The following is a 19,293-nucleotide window of genomic DNA, read 5'->3' on the forward strand; positions in this document are numbered from 1 at the left end:
TTCACTCAAAATGGATTAAATACTTGAATGTAAGACCGGAAACAATAAAACTACTAGAAGAAAACATAGGCTCTTGGTTTAGGTCTTGGTGATAATTTTTGAAGAAAATGCCAAAGCAACCAAAGCAAAAATAAACAAGAAGGATTACATTAAACTAAAAAGTGTCTGCACAGGGTGCCTGGGTGGCTCAGTTGGTTAAAAAGTGTCTGCACAGCAAAAGAAACTATCAAGAAAATGAAAAGGCAACCTACCTAATAGGAGAAAATACTTGTAAATTATATATCTGATAAGGGGCTAATATTCAAAATATATGAAAAACTCATACAATCCTACAGAAAATAAAGGCAGTCTGATTAAAAATGGGCAGGAGATCTGGATAGACATTTTCCCTAAAGACAAACACATAACCAAAGGTACATAAAAAGATGCTCTATATTATTAATCATCAAGGAAATGCAAATCAAAACCACAAAGAGATATCACCTCATACTTGTTAGAATGGCTCCTATAAAAAAGACCATGAATAACAAGTGTTGGCCAGCGTGTAGAGAAAAGCAAACCTTTGTTCACTGTTAGTAGAAATGTAAATTGGTACAGCCGCTAGAGAAAATAGTATGGAGTTTCTTTAAAAAATTAAAAGTAGAACTACCATGTGAGCCAGCAATTCCACTTCTGGATATTTATCCAAAGCAAATGAAAACACTAACTCAAAAAAATATATTTACCCTGAGCTTTTTACAGCATTATTTACAGTAGCTAAGATATGGAACCAATCTAAGTGTCCACTGATGGATGAATGGATAAAAAACTTGTTTCACACACACACACACACACACACACACTCTACACACACACACATACACACACACTCCATGGTGGAATATTACTCCATCATAAAAAAGAATAAAATCTTGCTGTTTGTGACAGCATGGACAGAAAATATTCAGGGCTAAGCAGAGTAAGTCATACAGAGACAAATACTATATAATCTCTCTGACGTGTAGAAACTTAAATAAACAAATAAGGAAAACCAAGCTCAATGAAACAAAATAGATTGGTGGTGCCCAGAGGCAGAGGGTGGGGGATTGGAGAAGTGGGTGAATTGTTTTTGTTTTTGTTTTTGTTTAAATAAATAGAAGAAACAGCAACAACAAAAACAACAACAAATAAAATAACTATTTTGTAACATTGCTAGTGCAAGAATTCTGAAAGGGACCTAAAAGTAATCTCAAAAGTATTGGAAGGGATTTTTTAGGGAGCTAATCCAAGGAGGCTAGTGACCAACTAAATTAATTACTGGCATATGTGAGATTGTTATCACATTTTTTCTATGACCCAGGCTTTCAAGGATACTAGCAGCTAACCTATATAACAGACACAAAGCTATTAAGATGCAAAAAGTAAATGCAAAAAAGAATAATCATTCCCTGAGTTTTTACTTTGAGTCAGGCACAGTGCTAAACACATGAAAGATATCATCACATTAATTCTCACAGAAAACAAACAAAACCAAATGGACATATATTGATCATTATACTCATTTTATTAAAGAGGAAATCAAGTCCACCAAGTTCAAGTAGGAGTAAATTGGAAAATTGAAATTTGGAGCTAGGTCTATCTCACTCAAAATCTCAAGTTCCTAATAGCTATGATATGAATAATCTCCTATAAGCCATAATTAACCTCATTAATTATAAATGGGTCATAATATTTTTTAGATCTATGATACTTTAATCTTAAAAATCACTCCCCAAGAGAAAAAAATGACTATTTATCTAGACTCCAAGAATAATTTGCCTCCCTAAATCCATTCTTTAAAAATATGTTATTATACTGAAATGAAAATGTTTTATTTTAAATAATGTGATTGATAACCCTATTTCTCATAAAATACCAAAATGGTCTGATCATAATCATAACCAAATCCATATAACCTACCACTAAAAACAAGTAATATGGTCATATTAAAGTCACTGATTTTTTTCTTCCTCGAAGGTTGAGTGTTTGCTGCTTCAATGGCTGGTGTCCAGAACTGATTGACAGGTATGGTAATGAGGTTCAAATGATATGCAAATTGGAGCATTAAATTAATAGCTTATGCAAATATAGGTTTTTACTCAACTCACTTTCTAAATATAGTCTTGCACAATTATGAGAAATAAACTGTATATATTCTCAAAATAGACAAATACATGTTTTCCCTTAAAAATATTACTGTTCACACCAATGTTCAGCTAAGGAACACTACCTGCTTCCCTTTCCAATTCCTCTAAGACCTTTCCTTTCTTATAGGTCAAATTCTTACCTCCTTCACAAGGTTTTTCTAGACCCTCTCTAGTCAACTTAATTAGAACTTAATATTGATTATCTCATCTCCTTTCTTAAGTCTTGATGATGATACTATTAACTATGGATTCACTTTTGTGAAGAAATTACTGATTACATATGAGAGTGATCTCTCAAATCCCCCCTTGAGAGACTTGAGAGTATCTGCTATCGTTACTTGCCATTCTTCTCCTTCCAACATTGTTACTTATATGAAATTTTCCCTTGATCCCCATCTTTGTATTATATTATGCAAGTCAACAAAATCAGTGGACATAATTAACATTAAAATAAATGTAAGAATAGATGGGTATTCCTTTCATTCATGCTAATTTCATCTTTATAATTAGCTAATATGACAAAACCTAATAAGGAGAATTCTAAGAATCTTGGTCATTTTATTTCTACCTAGTTCCCATGGCAAGAACTGAAATTTCAATAATATTCTTCACTTATTTTTCAATGTCTTATTTATGTATATTGTTCATATTTTTGGCTTAATTAAAAGTTTATTGATCCAAAATTTTAAAATACTCATTTTTTTGTTTTGTTTTTAATTTGGGGTAGTATAAAAGTAGAGTAAATTTGTTTTTCCTCAGCTGAAAAGCATTTAACATATACCAGAAAGAATTCTACAAACTATGGTTAACACTTTAAAATTTGGTGTTTAAAGTGCTAAGAGTCAGGATTTTAAATCCCTGAGGGCATCAGGTCAGTGAGACAATAATTTTATATTAATACATGTGACACTATTCTTTAGAAATACTGAACAATCTAATAACTTAGATGGCAGAATTCCCTATACCTTTTAAAATCCTTTCTATTTATTTTCATTCCTGAAAAAACACATTTTTTTAATAATTACGGAATTATATTTAGCACAAAGTAAATCACATTTACTCTATCCTTGTGTCACAGAAGGTCAAATTCCATCTGTTCATGTTCTCTACTTTCTAAAATGAATAGTGTTTAGGTTTCTAAAAGACATACAGATGTTGAGAACCTGTGGGAAACCTAACATTTTGTTTTTTCAACAATTTTTAAATGTCTATTAAATGGATTTTTGCATGAACATGGGAGAGCATGAGTTCAATTTATGGTCAGTATTGGCACCTTAGTACTGGATGTAACAAATGGCATACAAATGTTTTATTCATTATGATGTGCTCATTGTTTTAATGAACAGAAATAAGAGAGCAAGTAAAAACCATGTTCCATAACAAAATGCTACTTCAAATAATGCAGTTCATTATGAGCTCACTAGCCATACTAGGTTACAAATCTGTGTATGGAATTCACAATCCTTTTTTGTTGTTTTCAATTTGGAGCAATAGTATTTTAACAGAGGCCATGAATATAATGGGGGGGAAATTAAGCAGAAGTATGAGGCTTTTATCTAGGTAAATAGATATCAATTAGCTTGTTTTTTAGACTGATGTTCCTGAATTTCATTTTACTTTGCTAGTGAAACCTGGTACATTTTGGTAATTCAAGAAAATCATCAGAATTTAATTTTGTATTCCATGTCCCTTCATTATGAATTTCCATCAGTGTGGAAAATATGTGTATAAAAGTAGATGAGAAATACCATCAGAAATTTAATACACTAATAAGAATAAGCCTATTAATAAGCCCATAATAATTTTCTCTCCATTTGTACATAGTCATGCTTATCATCATGCTACCTGCCCCAGATTTGTAGATATAGTGATATCTAGTGGTGTTATACACTATAAAATTCGTTAATCAATCATTACATGTTATTTGCAAACAAATATCTCAAACAGATTCTTTCTGATTGTCAAACTTTCAAAATATATTGTGTTTTAAAGATTAGTAATATCACAAAAAATAACAATAGAAGACATGGTCCTGCCTTGCATAAATTTCTATACTGATGGAGAAAACAGATAAATGTAAAGAAACCTTATATAAAACACAATCAAATGCCATTTATTCATATCACTGTTCAATTTCTAGTGATTTAGATAAGGGAACCCAAATGAAATTAGCAGGAAAGTTTCATGTTCTTGTTTGGTTGTAGAGGAAAAACACTATGTTTACTGCTTCAAAATCGTCAGGTCACAAACTTTACTCATTTTTTTAAAAGATTTTATTTATTTATTTATTTGAGAGAGAGAATGAGATAGAGAGAGAGAGCATGAGATCCAAGAGGGTCAGAGGGAGAAGCAGACTCCCTGCTGAGCAGGGAGCCCCATGCGGGACTCGATCCCGGGACTCCAGGATCATGACCTGAGCCAAAAGCAGTCGCTTAACCAACTGAGCCACCCAGGTGCCCAAACTTTACTCATTTTTAATAAGACTGTATTTATGATGCATCAACTATGAAAGGTATTTTTTTGATATGCTAAGTTAAACAAAACCAGTCATGAGGACTTCTGGTTCCTGGTCCAACATGTAAGAAGTTTGGAAATCTCCACTCAGTACTACTAACAAGTGAAAAGCCAAACAAACTAAAAAAAAAAAAAACACTCTTCTTAGATCCACAAGAAAAATGAGGTCACAAGGTAAAGTGTGCCCTCAAATTGGAGACTGATAGGTGAATACAGAGAATCACAACTTACTAGAGCAGAAACACACTAAAAAAAGTCTCCACAGGAACCAGTGCCATGTACATCATGTCTGGCTAGACAGGATTTGAGACATACTAAAAGCAAAAACAATTTGAAGACACAGAACAAGCATCAGAACGAGATTCAGACATGAAAAAGATGTGGGAATTATCGGGCTGGAAATTTAAGACAATTATGATTAATATACATAGGGCTCTAATGGATAAAATAGACAGCATGTAGTAACAGATGGGCAAAGTAAGCAGAAAAATGGAAACTCTAAAAAGAAAAGAAATGCTAAAGATCAAAAACAAAAATGAAGAATAACTTCAATGGATTTATTCGTAGACTGCACAAGGCTAAGAGAAACACCTCTGAGTTTGAGGACATCTTAATTAAAAAGTCCAAAACCTTAAGGCAAAAAAGAAAAAAGACTGAAGAAACAGAATATACAAAAACTGTGGGATGACTATAACAAAAGGTGTAACATATGCGAAATGATAGTATCAGGAGAAAAAGAAATGGAGAATACTTGAAATAATAATAACTCAGAATGTCCCCAAATTGTTAGACATCACACCACAGGTCCAGGATGCTCAGAGTTTAGCAAGCAGAATAAATGAGACCCGCCCCCCCAAAAGATCTAGGCATATCATTTTTAAAAATATCTTATAGTTTTATTTGTCAATTATACCTCAGTAAAGGTGGATTTTTTAAATTAGGCTTTAAGGTCAATAGGAAGTTGTCATTTGTCATACATGCACATACATATACATATGTACACATGTATATACACAAATACATACATGCGTATTATATGCAGTGTGGTGCAGTGGAAAAATCAGGGTTTTTTTTTCAATTTAAGTTATAACTGACATACAACATTGGTTTCAGATGTACAACATAATGATCCTGTATTTGTATACAATGTGAAATGATCACCATAACAAGTCTAATTAACATCTGTCATCATGCATAGTTAGAGAATTTTTATTTTTCTTGTGATGAGAACCCTCAAGATCTACTCTGTTAGAAATTTTTAAATATACAATACAGTATTGTTAATTATAGTTGACATGCTGTACATTACACCCCACGATTTATTTATTTTATAACAAAAACAGTTTGTACCTTTTGACTCCTTTCACCCATGATAGGTATATTATTTTGAAACCACAGAAAGTCAAAGTTAAGGAAAAAAATCCAGAGGTTAAAAACACCTTACCTAGAAAGAAGAAAATATAGGAATTATCTATGAACCTTGGAAATCACATAAGTGAGGAGAGAGTGGTGTGAAATATTTAGTGTTGAAAGGAATTCTGTACCCTTTTAAAATGATGAAATCATCCTTTAAAAAAAATGAAAAAAAGAAGGAGCTCCTGAGACAAACAAAAAATTGAGGGTATCTGTTGCCAGCAGGTCTGGCTTGCAAAATATTTTTTTTAGAGGTGGGGAGGGCCAGAGGGAGAGAGAAAATCACGGGGCTCATCTCACCACTCTGAGATCATGACCTGAGTCGAAATCAAGAGTCAGATGGCTAACTGACTGAGCCACCCAGGCACCTTTGCCTTGCAAAATATTTTAAGAAAAAAGTTCGTTACAGAGAAGGTAAATGAAATTGGTCAGAAACTCAGATCTACATAAAGAAAAGAAGAGCATTGGAGGGACACCTGGGTGGCTCAGTTGGTTAATTTTCTGCCTGCAGCTCAGGTCATGATCCCAGGGTCCTGGGATCAAGTCCTGCATCAGGCTCCCCGCTGAGCTTCTCTTTCTGCCTGCCATTCCCCCTGCTTGTGCTCTCTTTTTCTCTCTCTGCCAAATAAATAAAATCTTTTAAAAAATAAAATTAAAATTAAAAAGAGATTGGAGATGGGCATTAAGGAGGGCATGTACTGCATGGAGCAGTGGGTGTTATACGAAAACAATGAATAGTGGATCACTACATCAAAAACTAATAATGTGGTGTGCGTTTGTTTTCTCTGCTGCTGTCTTTTTTTGCGTTCTGTTCTGCCATGCCCTGCTCTGAAGCGACACCCGCCATCTCCCCCAGCAAGCGGCCCCGGCCTGCGGAGGACAGCATGCGGCTCCGCTTTGTCCGGCTCTCAGAGCACGCCACCGCCCCGACCAAGGGGTCCGCGCGGGCTGCAGGCTACGACCTGTACAGTGCCTATGATTATACACTACCACCTATGGAGAAAGCCCTTGTGAAAACGGACATTCAGGTAGCTCTTCCGTCTGGGTGCTATGGAAGAGTAGCTCCCCGTTCTGGCTTGGCTGCAAAACACTTCATCGATGTAGGAGCTGGCGTCATAGATGAAGATTACAGAGGAAATGTGGGTGTCGTACTATTTAATTTTGGCAAAGAAAAGTTTCAAGTCAAAAAGGGCGATCGGATTGCACAGCTCATTTGTGAACGGATTTTTTATCCAGAAATAGAGGAAGTTCAGGTTTTAGATGACACTGAAAGGGGTTCAGGAGGTTTTGGTTCCACGGGGAAGAATTAACATTTATGCCAAGAATAGAAAATGAGGAAACGTACTTTTTTCTTAAAAATAAAGGATTTTTGCTTAGTGTTTTGCACATCTGTAAACATAATAGCTTTAGCTTCTAAAACTGTTTGGTTCTCTTAGGATTTAGGAAAAGATACCTGTGTTGGGGTCCCATAAAACCTTACTTATGTTTTTACACATCTGATTGTTGTATAAATCTGTGTGGTAACCTAATACAAGCTGTTTATTTTTTTAATTAAATGTTTATCAATTACAGATCCAAAAAACCCTGTATTATTTAATTCACTGAAAGCTTCCTCTTCAACTTACTTGTTTTGTAAATCGTAAGCAGTGCCTTTCATTCAATAAATTTGAATTCTTTCATAGATACAAATTATTGTATGAGTGACTAAAAAGTTAATAAAAAGAAGTTGAAGTTAAAAAAAAAAAAAAAAAAAAAAAACTAATAATGTATTGTATGGTGACTAACATAACATAATAAAATAAAATTTAAAAAAAGAGATTGGAGAATAAATGAAGATAAAATAAAAACTTATTTTTCTTATACTTAACTGATCTGACAACTTGTTCAAAATAATAATAGTGACAATGTATTCAGTTATGAATGCTTTATGTATATATATTTATATGTATATATTATATATATTTATGTATATAAATATGCTTATGTGTGCTAATGTAAAAGTAACATGAATGACAGTAATGATACAAAGGAAAAATTAGGATTATTTTGTTACAAGGTATTCACACTACCCATGCAATAATATAGTGCATTTGAAAGTGGGCTTGGATTATTCAAAAATGTATATTGAAAACTCCAGGGCAACAACTAAAAACAGTAAAAAGAGAATTACCATTGAAATACTAAGAGAGGAGAGAAAGTGCAATCATATAAAATGCTCAATTAAAACCACAAAAGGCAAAAAAAAAAAAAGAGTGGAAGACAAAAACAGAAACAAAGAACAGCATATAAGAAAAAGTAACAAACATGATATCAATAATTACTTAGAACATCAATCGTCTGAATGCACTAAGTAAAAGAGATTGCTAGAGTAGATCAAAAAGACAAGACCCAACTATATGATTTTAACAGGAAACCACTTTAAAGATATGGACACATACAGACTAAAAGCAAATGGATGGATGGAGCTAGAGGGTATTATGTTAAGTGAAGTAAGTCCATCAGTCAAAGACAAATACCATATGATCTCACCCATGTGGAATTTAAGAAAGAAAACAGATGAATATAGGGAAAGTGGGGGGAAAAAAAAAAGGAGAGGGAAACAAGCCGCCACAAGTGACTCTTAATGATAGAGAACAAATACAGGGTTAATGGAAGGAGGTGGGTAGGGGCTGGGCTAGGTGGGTGATGGGTATTAAAGAGGGTACTTGTGGGGCACCTGGGTTGCTCAGTCGTTAAGTGTTTGCCTTCGGCTCAGGTCATGATACCAGGGTCCTGGGATCGAGCCCCTCATCGGGCTCCCTGCTCCGCGGGAAGCCTGCTTCTCCCTCTCCCACTCCCCCTTGCTTGTGTTCTCTCTCTCGCTGTCTTTCTGTCAAATAAATAAATAAAATCTTTAAAAAATAAAAATAAAAAATAAAATAAAGAGGGCACTTGTGATGAGCACTGGGGATTACATGTAAGTGATGAATCACTGAATTCAACTCCAGAAAGCAATATTGCAATGTGTGTTACCTAACAAAATTTAAATAAAAATAAGTAAATAAAGATAAAGTAAATGGATGGAGAAAGAAAAACTATGCTAACCATTAATCAAAAGAAAGTGGGAGGGGCTATATTAAAGGCAAAGTAAACTTCAAAGCAAGGAGAGTTATGGGGGAATAAAGAAGGGAATTACACAGTTGTAAAAGGATCAATTCCCCAAAAGATATAAAAAATCTTTACATGTATATGCCCAACAATAAAACATCAAACTACATGAGGCAAAAACTAATAAAATTGCAAAGCAAAATAGATGAATAGAACTATCATGGCTGGAGACTTCAACACCCCCTCTCAGAAATGCACAAGATCCAGCAGTCAAAAAAATCAGTCCAGACATACTGAACTCAGTAACACCAAAACCAACTGGATATAATGGACATCTATAGACTCTTTCAACCAAGAGTAGCAGAATACAAATTCTTCTGAAGCTCATAGAACATCCACAAAGATAGACCACATTCTGAGCCATAAAACACATTTTAACAAATTTAAAAGAATAGAAATTATACAGTGTCTGCTAACATACCACAATGGAATTAAACCGGAAATCAGTAACAGAAAGATAGCTGGAAAACAATCAAATAAGTGGAGATTAAACAACACACTTTAACGCAAGGGTCAAAAAAACTCAAGAAAAAATTTAAAGTACTTTAAATGAGAGTAGAAACACAACTTATAATTGTGGGATACAGCAAAAGCAGTGCATAGAGGGATATTTTTAGCACTGAATATATGTTAGTAAAGAAGATCTAAAATCAATAACCTAATCATCCACTGTTGGGGTCAATGCAGAACATGAAATCAGCCACACCTGGCTTGTTAAAATGTAACAGAGGCCACTTAGGGCAGGGAGGTTTTCGGAGAAGGGTGTGGGCCTTTGGAACGCTGGGCCCTGCATGACCACTCTGCGTTGGAATGCCTCAGGGAGTTACCTTCCGGGAAGCTTTCTCAGCCCAAACAACAGCCCTGTGATCTAAGAATGTATGCGTTGTCCCTTAGGCTATGTTTAGTAGAACACGTAGATTAGCATATTTTATCTTTCCCATAAATCCTCTCAGTTTCAGTAAGACCCCTTGTCATGCCTGCTTGAGAAACAGTGATAAGGATTTGTGATTATCCTGAAGGACCAATAAAAGCGGGAGCAAAGAAGAGCAAAGGGTCTTGGTCTCTGAGTGTTGACCCCCTTGCCTTCTCCTCTCTTTCACCGAAAAGTTTGGAGTCATCTTTCATCTGTTGGTATAGGGATTGCTGGCCATTCCTGGCAATCTACTTTAAAAACTAGAAAAAGAAAAGCATATTAAATCCAAAGTAAGCAGAAGAAAAGAAATAAGAAGAAATTAAAATAGAAATCAATGAAACAGAAAATATAAAATTAGTAAAGAAAATCAATGGAATAAAGAGCTGGTTCTATGAAAAGATACAAAAATCAATAAGCCCCTAGCTAGGCTAAATAAGAAAAAAAGAGGACACAAATTACTACTATCAAAAATGAAAGGGACAGCCTTACAGATCCCATGGACATAAAAAGGATAATAAGGGAATACTATGAATACTCTATGCCCACAAATTTGATAACCTAGATGAAATGGACCAATTCCTTGAAAGACACAATTTGCTAAAACTCACACAAGAATAGACAGTCTGGGGGTGCCTGGGTGGCTCAGTCAGTTAAGCATCTGCCTTTGGCTCAAGTCATGATATTGGGGGTCCTGGCATCCAGCTCACCCTGGTTCCCTGCTCAACAGGGAATCTTCTTCTCCCTCTACACCCACCTCCTTCTGTGTTCTCTCTCTCTCTCAAATAAATAAATAAAATCTTTAAAAAAAAAAGTTTCTTTCCCTATTCCTCTCCCTTTGCCCCTCTCCCCACTCTCTCTAAAAATAAATAAAATTAAAAATTAAAAAAAAGAATAATCTGAATAGGCTTATATCTATTGAAGAAATTAATTTAAACAAGTAACACCTTCCAAAACAGAAAGCACTAGTTTCAAACGTTTTCACTAGTGAATTCTACCAAATATTTAAGGATAAAATTTAAACCAATTTTCTCCAATCTTTCAAAGGACGAAAGCAAAGAGATTACTTCCTAATTCATCCTATGAAGCCAGCAATACCCTAATACCAATTTAGACAAAAACATTACAAGAAAACAAAACTACAGGCCAATATCTCTCGTTAACATAGATGAAGGGATCTTCACCAAAATATTAGCAAATCAAATGCAACAAAGTATATAATAATTATACACCATAATCAAGTAAGATTTATTTCAGGTATGCAAGGCTGATTCAACATTTGAAAATCAATTAATGTGAACCATCACATCATCAGGCTAAAGAAGAAAAATTGCATGATTATATCAATATATGCAGAAAAACATTTGACAAAGTTCAATACCCATTCAGGATAAAAACTCTCAGTAAGCTAGGAATAGAGGGAAGCTTCTTCCAACTCAATAAAGAATATAGAAAAACCTACAGCTAACACCTAATTTTATAAAGTAGAAACTTTCCCACTAAGATCACAAACAAGGCAAGAATGTTCCCTGTTACTACTGCTTTTCAACATCATACTGTAAGTACTAGAGAATCCAGTAAGAAAAAGAAATTACATGTGAGCCGATTGGAAAGGAAAAAATAAAACTGTCTTTGTTTTCAGGTGAAATTATTATCTATGCAGAAAATCCAAAATAAGTGATTTTTAAAACTCTCGAGCTAAAAAGTGATTATAGCAATGCTGCAAGACACAAGATTAATATAGAAAAATCAATTTCTTGCTTATATACCAGCAATGAACAGGTTAATTTGAAATGAAAAATATAATGCCATTTATATTATCACTGCAAAAATAGAGAAATTCTTATATTTAAATCTAATAAAATACATGTATGGCCTATATGAAGAAAACTATAAAACCCTAGTAAAAGAACTCAAAGAATTAAATAAGTGGAGCGATATTTTATGTTCATGGATAGGAAGACTCAAAATTATTAATATGTAAGTTCTCAACTTTATAAATTCAAAGCAATCCCATTCAAAATCCCAGTAAGTTATTTTGTGAACATCAACAAACTGAATGTAAAGTTTACAGGGAGAGACAAAAGCTCCAGACTGGCCAATGCAATATTGAAAGAGAAAAACAAAATTAAAAGACTGACACACCCCCAAATTCCAGTCTTACTATAAAGGTATAATCATGAAGACAGAAAATATTGATAAAAGAATAAACAAATTCATGGAACAGACTAACAAACTCAAAAACAGATCCATATGAATATAGTTAATTGATCTTTGACAACTGAGCAATGACAATACAATGGAACTAAGACAGTCTTGGTACTGTGCATTCTATGGGTTTGGACAAATGTATAATGACATGTACTACCATTATAGTATCATATAGAATAGTTAGTTGATAATAAGTAGTTAACATTGATTAATTAGTTTTAATTCTTAATTGATTCTTTTAACAAAATAATTAGTTTTAATTCTTAATTGATTCTTTTAACAAATAATACCCATTCAACATACAACAATAAATAAGATAACAGTCTCTACCTTGTAGAAACTTAGAGTTCTTTTGCATGAAAGGGCTTATACATCTGTTCAGATGACATTAACTAGCTCTGTTTAGTCCCTTTGTTTACATTCCCTTATTAAGGATGTTTTGATATCTCTAAATGATTTAAAAAACATGGAAAATATTCTGAGAGGATTAGTGGACAGTTATTTTCCCCATTTGTTAGAATAAACTAATTGTATGTTTTAAATTATATTGTTGGAATGTTGCAATTAACATGGATCATTGTTATTTTCAAATATCTCACATATTATTATGAATTGTCATATTTCATTTTTAGAGTTATATCATAGTAGTAGCTTTGAAATAAAATGTTTCCTATGTGTTAGGGTTTTAATTATAATAATCTCTACATAGTTATATATACTGCTTAATTTTAGGTCAGATTATGTAGGAAAGTAATTAAAATATGTTTTACTTATACCTAGTCTAATTAAAACCTGTGGAGAAGCTTAAAAAAAAAATGAATCTAGACACAAACCTTACATCCTTTCCAAAAATTAATTTGAAACACATTACAGACATAAGCATAAAAAATAAAACTATGAAACTCCTACAATATAACATAGGAGAAAATTAAATGACCTTGGGTATAGTGATGACTTTTTAGATACATCAAAAAAAAAAAACATAATACATAAAGAAAATCAATCATAAGCTGAATTTCTTTAAAATTAGACATTTCTGCTTTGTGAGAGACATTACTGAGAGAATGAAAAGATAAGTTCAGGAGGAAATACTTGCAAAAGTCATATCTGATAACAGGTTGTTATCCAAAATATATAAAGAATTCTTAAAACAACAATAAAAAATCAAGCAGCCTGATTAAAACATGAGTCAAAGACCTTAACAAACATCGCACCAAAGAAGATAGACAAATTGGCAAACAAGCATATGAAAAGAATCTCCACATCATATGCCATCAGAGAAATACAAATTAAAACAAGATACCACTATACACCTATTAGAATGGCCAAAATCAATTAACATTGACAACACTAAATGTTGGTGAGAATATGAAGCAACAGAAACTATCATTTATTATTGGTGGGAATGCCAGATGTACAGCCAGTTTGGAAGGCAGTTCAGCAATTTCTTATAAAATTAAATATACTCTTGTAGAAGCCAGCAATCACACTACTTGGTATTTACCCAGGACTAGTGAAATCTTATGTCTACACAAAAACCTCCACATGGGTGTTTACAGCAGTTTTATTCATAACTGCCAAAACTTGGAAGCAACAAGATGTCCTTCAGTAAGTGATTGAATAAAGTGTGGTATATCCAAACAATGGAATATTATACAGCATTAAAAAGAAATTAGCTAACACTGATTTCTGTATGTTGTTTTGCATCCTACAACTTAACTAAATCTGTGAAATAATTCTTAAAAAAAAAAAAAGGGAAATGAGCTACCAAGCCACAAAAAGACATGGAAGAAACTTAAATGCACATTACTACATGAAAGAAGCCAATCGGAAAAATCTACGTACTGTCATTACAATTATAAGACATTCTGTAAAAGGCAAAACTATGGAGACAGTTAAGAGGTCAGTGATCACGAGGGGTTAGAGGATAAGAAATGATGAATAGGTGGTGCACAGAGGATTTTTAAGGCAATAAAATTTTTCTGTATGATACTGTAATGGTAAAGATACATCATTATAAATTCATGCAAACTGATAGAATATACCACATCAAGAGTGAACCCCAGGCACCTGGGTGGCTCAGTTGGTTAAGCGACTGCCTTCGGCTCAGGTCATGATCCTGGAGTCCAGTGATCGAGTCCCACATCGGGCTCCAGTCCCGCATCGGGCTCCCTGCTCAGCGGGGAGTCTGCTTCTCCCTCTGGCCCTCTTCCCTCTCGTGCTCTCTATCTCTCATTCTCTCTCTCTCAAATAAATAAATAAAATCTTTAAAAAAAAAAGAGTGAACCCCAATGTAAACTATAGAATTTGAATAATAATGATGTGTCAATAATGTAGGGTTATTGATTGTAACAAATGTACCACTCTGGTGAGGGATGTTGATAGTGGGGGAGACCATGCATGCGTGAAGGGCAGGTGGTTTATGGGAGATCTCTGTGCCTTCTGCTCAATTTTGCAATGAAGCTAAAAGGGCTCTAAAAAATAAAGTTCACAAAAAATATTGGTGAGGGATGATAGTTGTATTTTTAAAAATAAATGTGGTAGTTTTATATAATCCACAATAGAATGAAATTTATTCATATATTAAATTAAAAGCACTATGATTGATTTGAAGATACAGTTCAAATTAATTTGGATTAATATTTGTATTATATAATTCTTTACATTTCGTAATTACTTTTCCCATGATCATACTCAGAACAGGTTCTTCTTTGGTTAAATTATTATTATCATCTCCATTTTATAGGTAATGAAAGTGAAGCTCAGAATATTTAAAGGAAACTAGAAAGTGAAGAATCTGAATTTAAGTTTCCTCATTCCTGATTTTGTTGTATTTCTGCATATATGGTTGGCCATAAGAAGAGTTGAGAAATACCTTCAATTTGATCCCACAATTAAATGAACTCTTAAAAACCAGAGGACCCAATAGAAATCTATTAGTGCATATAATTAGTCAAGCAGCCAAATAGCTTTTGTTGCCCTTGGGGGTCCCTTATTCTGTCTGATTTTTTCAAATTCTGCTGATATGTTATTGTATGCCATTTTATATGGTCCCCTTGTTTCTCAATTTTTTTGTTGGATGATTGAACATGTAGACAAATTAGTCATGACCAAGAGGGTTATGCTGTGAGTTCTTTCCTTAAAAACTATCCCTTTCCTCTTAGTGAAAAAACAGTTTTTAGAATGTATTCTTGCTGAAATACAGAATTGATTTAGTATGCACATGAGTTTTTATGTAATATCCTGATACTCTAGTAAGAAAAAAAAATTCTAAGACTATTGCCCATAAATATAAATATCTCACTGCTACTGTGATGGTGTGTAATTTTTTTTTCCTACCACCATTCATAGTCAGAAGGAGTTAGCTGACTGAAGCCCACAATGTCAAAGTGCATTTTGTTAGCATCAGCAAGAACCTATATTATGTCCTTGAAGACAGTGTTTTATGTTTGGGAGGAGTCACAAAAAAATAATGGGTTATTGCTGATGTTTTCTATTCAATTACATGTTAAAGAAGAACCCTGACTGTTGCTTCACACATGAGTAGACAAAACTTGGCAGAAGTTGGCTGAAAGTCTACCAAACCTATTCTGTCTTATTTTAATTTATTTATTTGTAATTCATACTTCATTACAAAATAAACAACTCAGGAAAGTAGTATACAAATGAATACAACACGTGTTCACTGGATTGTCCAGGGCAAACCAGGATGTGTGGTTTACTCTATGACAGTGCCTTGGCAAGAGGCAAGGCTCAAAGAAATAGTTGCATGGTGTACCTAGGAATGCTGACTACTAGGCTTGCTGTCTTGTCATGTAATCCTGGAGACTATGCTGGACAGGGAGCCTATTTATTTATTTAATTTGATCACTGTCTCACTTTAAAAATGACTTGTGGCAGCTTGAAGAAAAAACACATTTATATATAAGTAGAAAATTATACAATATAAATAATGAATCTATTTTTCCAACATAATACAAAGTACTCTGATCAAGGGATAAAACTGTATGGATTTTTCTTTCTCTGAAACTCTTTATAAAATTTGCTTGGTGAGGATTTAGAATATTTTTGCATAGGCAACTTCCTAATTTGGGAGCATTGCTGCATATGTTCATTTCCAAAAAAATAGAATCTATGGTCAATTTTAAGTGTCACATCTTGGCTTAGTTTTCTCAAATAGGAATCTATCATGCCTTGTGTGTTGCTTAAAATTAAGAAAGATGACTTTTCAACATGTACATGCCTTTTATTTATTTATCCACTCATATCTTGCCTTGTTCCATAAGCTATTTGAGGCAATCATATGCATGTATATGTATTTTTTTAGGATTAGTATATTATCAGGTTCATGGAGCAGGCTGAACAACACTAAAATGATGCCTATTTTTTTAATTACTTAGATAAGTAGAATAGATGATAGTTACTTATTTGAATTGGAATTGAGATTAAAAGACAAATTATACAATCTGCCCCATTTGTCAGTATCTTCATTCTTTTATTGAATATATATACTATTCCTTCGCAACACAGACTTTAAAATATTTAACTTTATCAGTTCTCTAAAACCATATCCAAACTTTTAAAAAATATAATAATCAGAAAAGTGAAGTGGTAAACCAGTGTAAACATAGATTTAGATTTAGTAAATTTAGACTAATTCTTGATCCATTAAAGAATGAGATAGAAAAAGTTCATCATTTCTTTAAGCCTTAAAAGAGAACCAGACTTTTTATAAAATAGGATTGTTACATGTTGAACTGTGTCCCCCCACAAAAAGGTAGGTCATTATCCTGAGGTCCTGGGAACAAGTACATATCGGCTTCCAGCACAGAGGGGAATCTGCTTCTCCCTCTCCCTCTTCCCCTCTCCCTAGTTTGTACACATGCATGCTCTCTCTCTCTCTCAAAATAAATAAACTTTAAAAATATTAAAAAAAAATCAAGTTCCATTCAATGATTATTTCTTTCATTTACCTGAGTGGGCATGAGCCTCTGGTGGGGGGTAAGGGATGGGGGGAATGCGTACACATTCAGAATCCTGGCTCCAATTAAAGAGACTAAAGGCAAAGCTGTTAAAATGCACCTGAGCCACATGTGTGGGTTTGGACAGCAAACTTTCTTTTTTTTTTTCTTTTTTAAACAATTACACTATTAATTCCTAACCAAATAATAGACATCTGGCCACCATGAACAGAAGTTTCAAGGAATTGCAGAAATGAATTACCCAGTTTTGAATCTTTTAACTAGCTAGATAGATTCTTCTTAATTTTATGTAGGAATTTAGTACCTGATGCATGCAAACACAAAAACAAACATTGATACTTTCATTTATGATTAATTATTCTGAAAAATTATTTTAAATTTAGATAGTTTTTTTATTTCTTCAAGTAATGAAAGAAGAATGAGCTCTAGATCTTTTCTTAAGAACATGGCATAACCTTTTTTTTTAAAGATTTTTTTAAAGTAATCTCTAAACCCAAAGCGACACCCGAACTCATGACCCCAAGATCAAGAGTCACGTGTTCCACCAATTGAGCCAGCCAGGAGCCTCAAGAACACAGTATATTCTTTGTGGGAAGTATCACTTTGTGTGGTAAGAAGACTAATGCAAACCGCACTCGTGAACATCTTAATACCAGTGACCTGTGAATATTGGTACCTACATGGGAAAAGGACTTTGCAGATGTAATTAGGCTGAGGCATAGACATAGGGTGATTACCCTGAATTACCCAGATGTGTCCTTAAAATGGGTCCGTAAAATAGGACAATTTTTCAGAGGTATAGTCAGAGAGCTTGAAAGAGAGTTGTGACTGTCGAAGGCTGGTCAGAAAGATACAACACTGTTGGCTTTGAGCCTGGAGAAAGAGACCATGGGCCAAGAAATGCAGGTGGCCTCTAGAAGCTACAAAAAGCAAGGTAACAATTGTTCCCAGAAAGCTGCAGAAAATACTGTAGCCCTGCTAACACCTTGATTTTTAGCCCATCGAGACCTACGTCAGACCTTCTCACCTATAGAGCTATGAAATAATAATTTAATAATGTTTTCTACTTCTACATTTATAATAATTTATTACTACAGTCATAAAAAGCTAATACACCTTGGTTAATACTTTATTTTTAAATACCTGATTATTCTTTTTTTAAAAGATTTTATTTATTCATTTGAGACACAGAAATAGAGAGAGAGAGAGCATGAGCAGGGGGAGAAGCAGAGGGAGAGGGAGAAGCAGGCTTCCCGCTGAGCAGGGAGCCCAATGTGGGGCTCGATCCCAGGACCGTGGGGTCATGACTTGAGCCGAAGGCAGACTCTTAACCATCTGAGCCACCCAGGCGCCCCATGATTATTCTTTAGATATGCTACATAAACTTTAATTAACTAGTGTGTACTTTATGAAAATATTATCTTGAGCCCATCCTCCCTGGCTAGTAGGATATAAGAACATTTGGCTATAGAACATAGCATTTATATATTATGCACATAGCATTTAATTGTAGTGCAAAAACAACTGGCACCTAATCACTCAAAAGCTGAGTTTCAGCCCTCTGATAAATTCAGTCTCAGGGAGACTACAAAATATTTTCTCAACTGGGATAATTTCTAAGAAATTGATACTGTACTCTGCTTCACTTCCTGCCTAAACTGGTATTTGTAAAATAGGACACTAATATACCAAGTATCCAGCAGTGTCGGCAATATGGAATTCTTTCTTCCCTATCACACACACCCAACTGAAGTTAGCTAAACCTAAACCTGCTCATGTGTGACTACATTGATTTTATTATAAAAGAATACTTGGCATGCTGTCCTTGAAAGAGAGGTATAAATGATGGTGTGGGGGAGGGTTCAGGAAGAGAACACTGGGTATTGCTGGTCATCTTTTGTATTTAATCACATATCCAGAAAGAATCCTGATCACAGCATATGTGCTTTCC

General features: G+C 34.0%; 1 protein-coding gene across 1 annotated transcript; it reads left to right on the top strand.

Annotated features, from left to right (window-relative positions):
- Positions 1–6,868: 6,868 nt before the first annotated feature.
- Positions 6,869–7,836, top strand: LOC118357302 (deoxyuridine 5'-triphosphate nucleotidohydrolase, mitochondrial-like). The gene has a single exon (XM_035729035.1). The coding sequence runs from the start codon at positions 6,911–6,913 to the stop codon at positions 7,400–7,402; it is 492 nt and encodes a 163-aa protein (XP_035584928.1). The 5' UTR covers positions 6,869–6,910; the 3' UTR covers positions 7,403–7,836.
- Positions 7,837–19,293: the final 11,457 nt, after the last annotated feature.

The sequence above is a fragment of the Zalophus californianus genome, chromosome 1 (assembly GCF_009762305.2).
Source record: "Zalophus californianus isolate mZalCal1 chromosome 1, mZalCal1.pri.v2, whole genome shotgun sequence".
Taxonomy (NCBI): Eukaryota; Metazoa; Chordata; class Mammalia; order Carnivora; family Otariidae; genus Zalophus; species Zalophus californianus.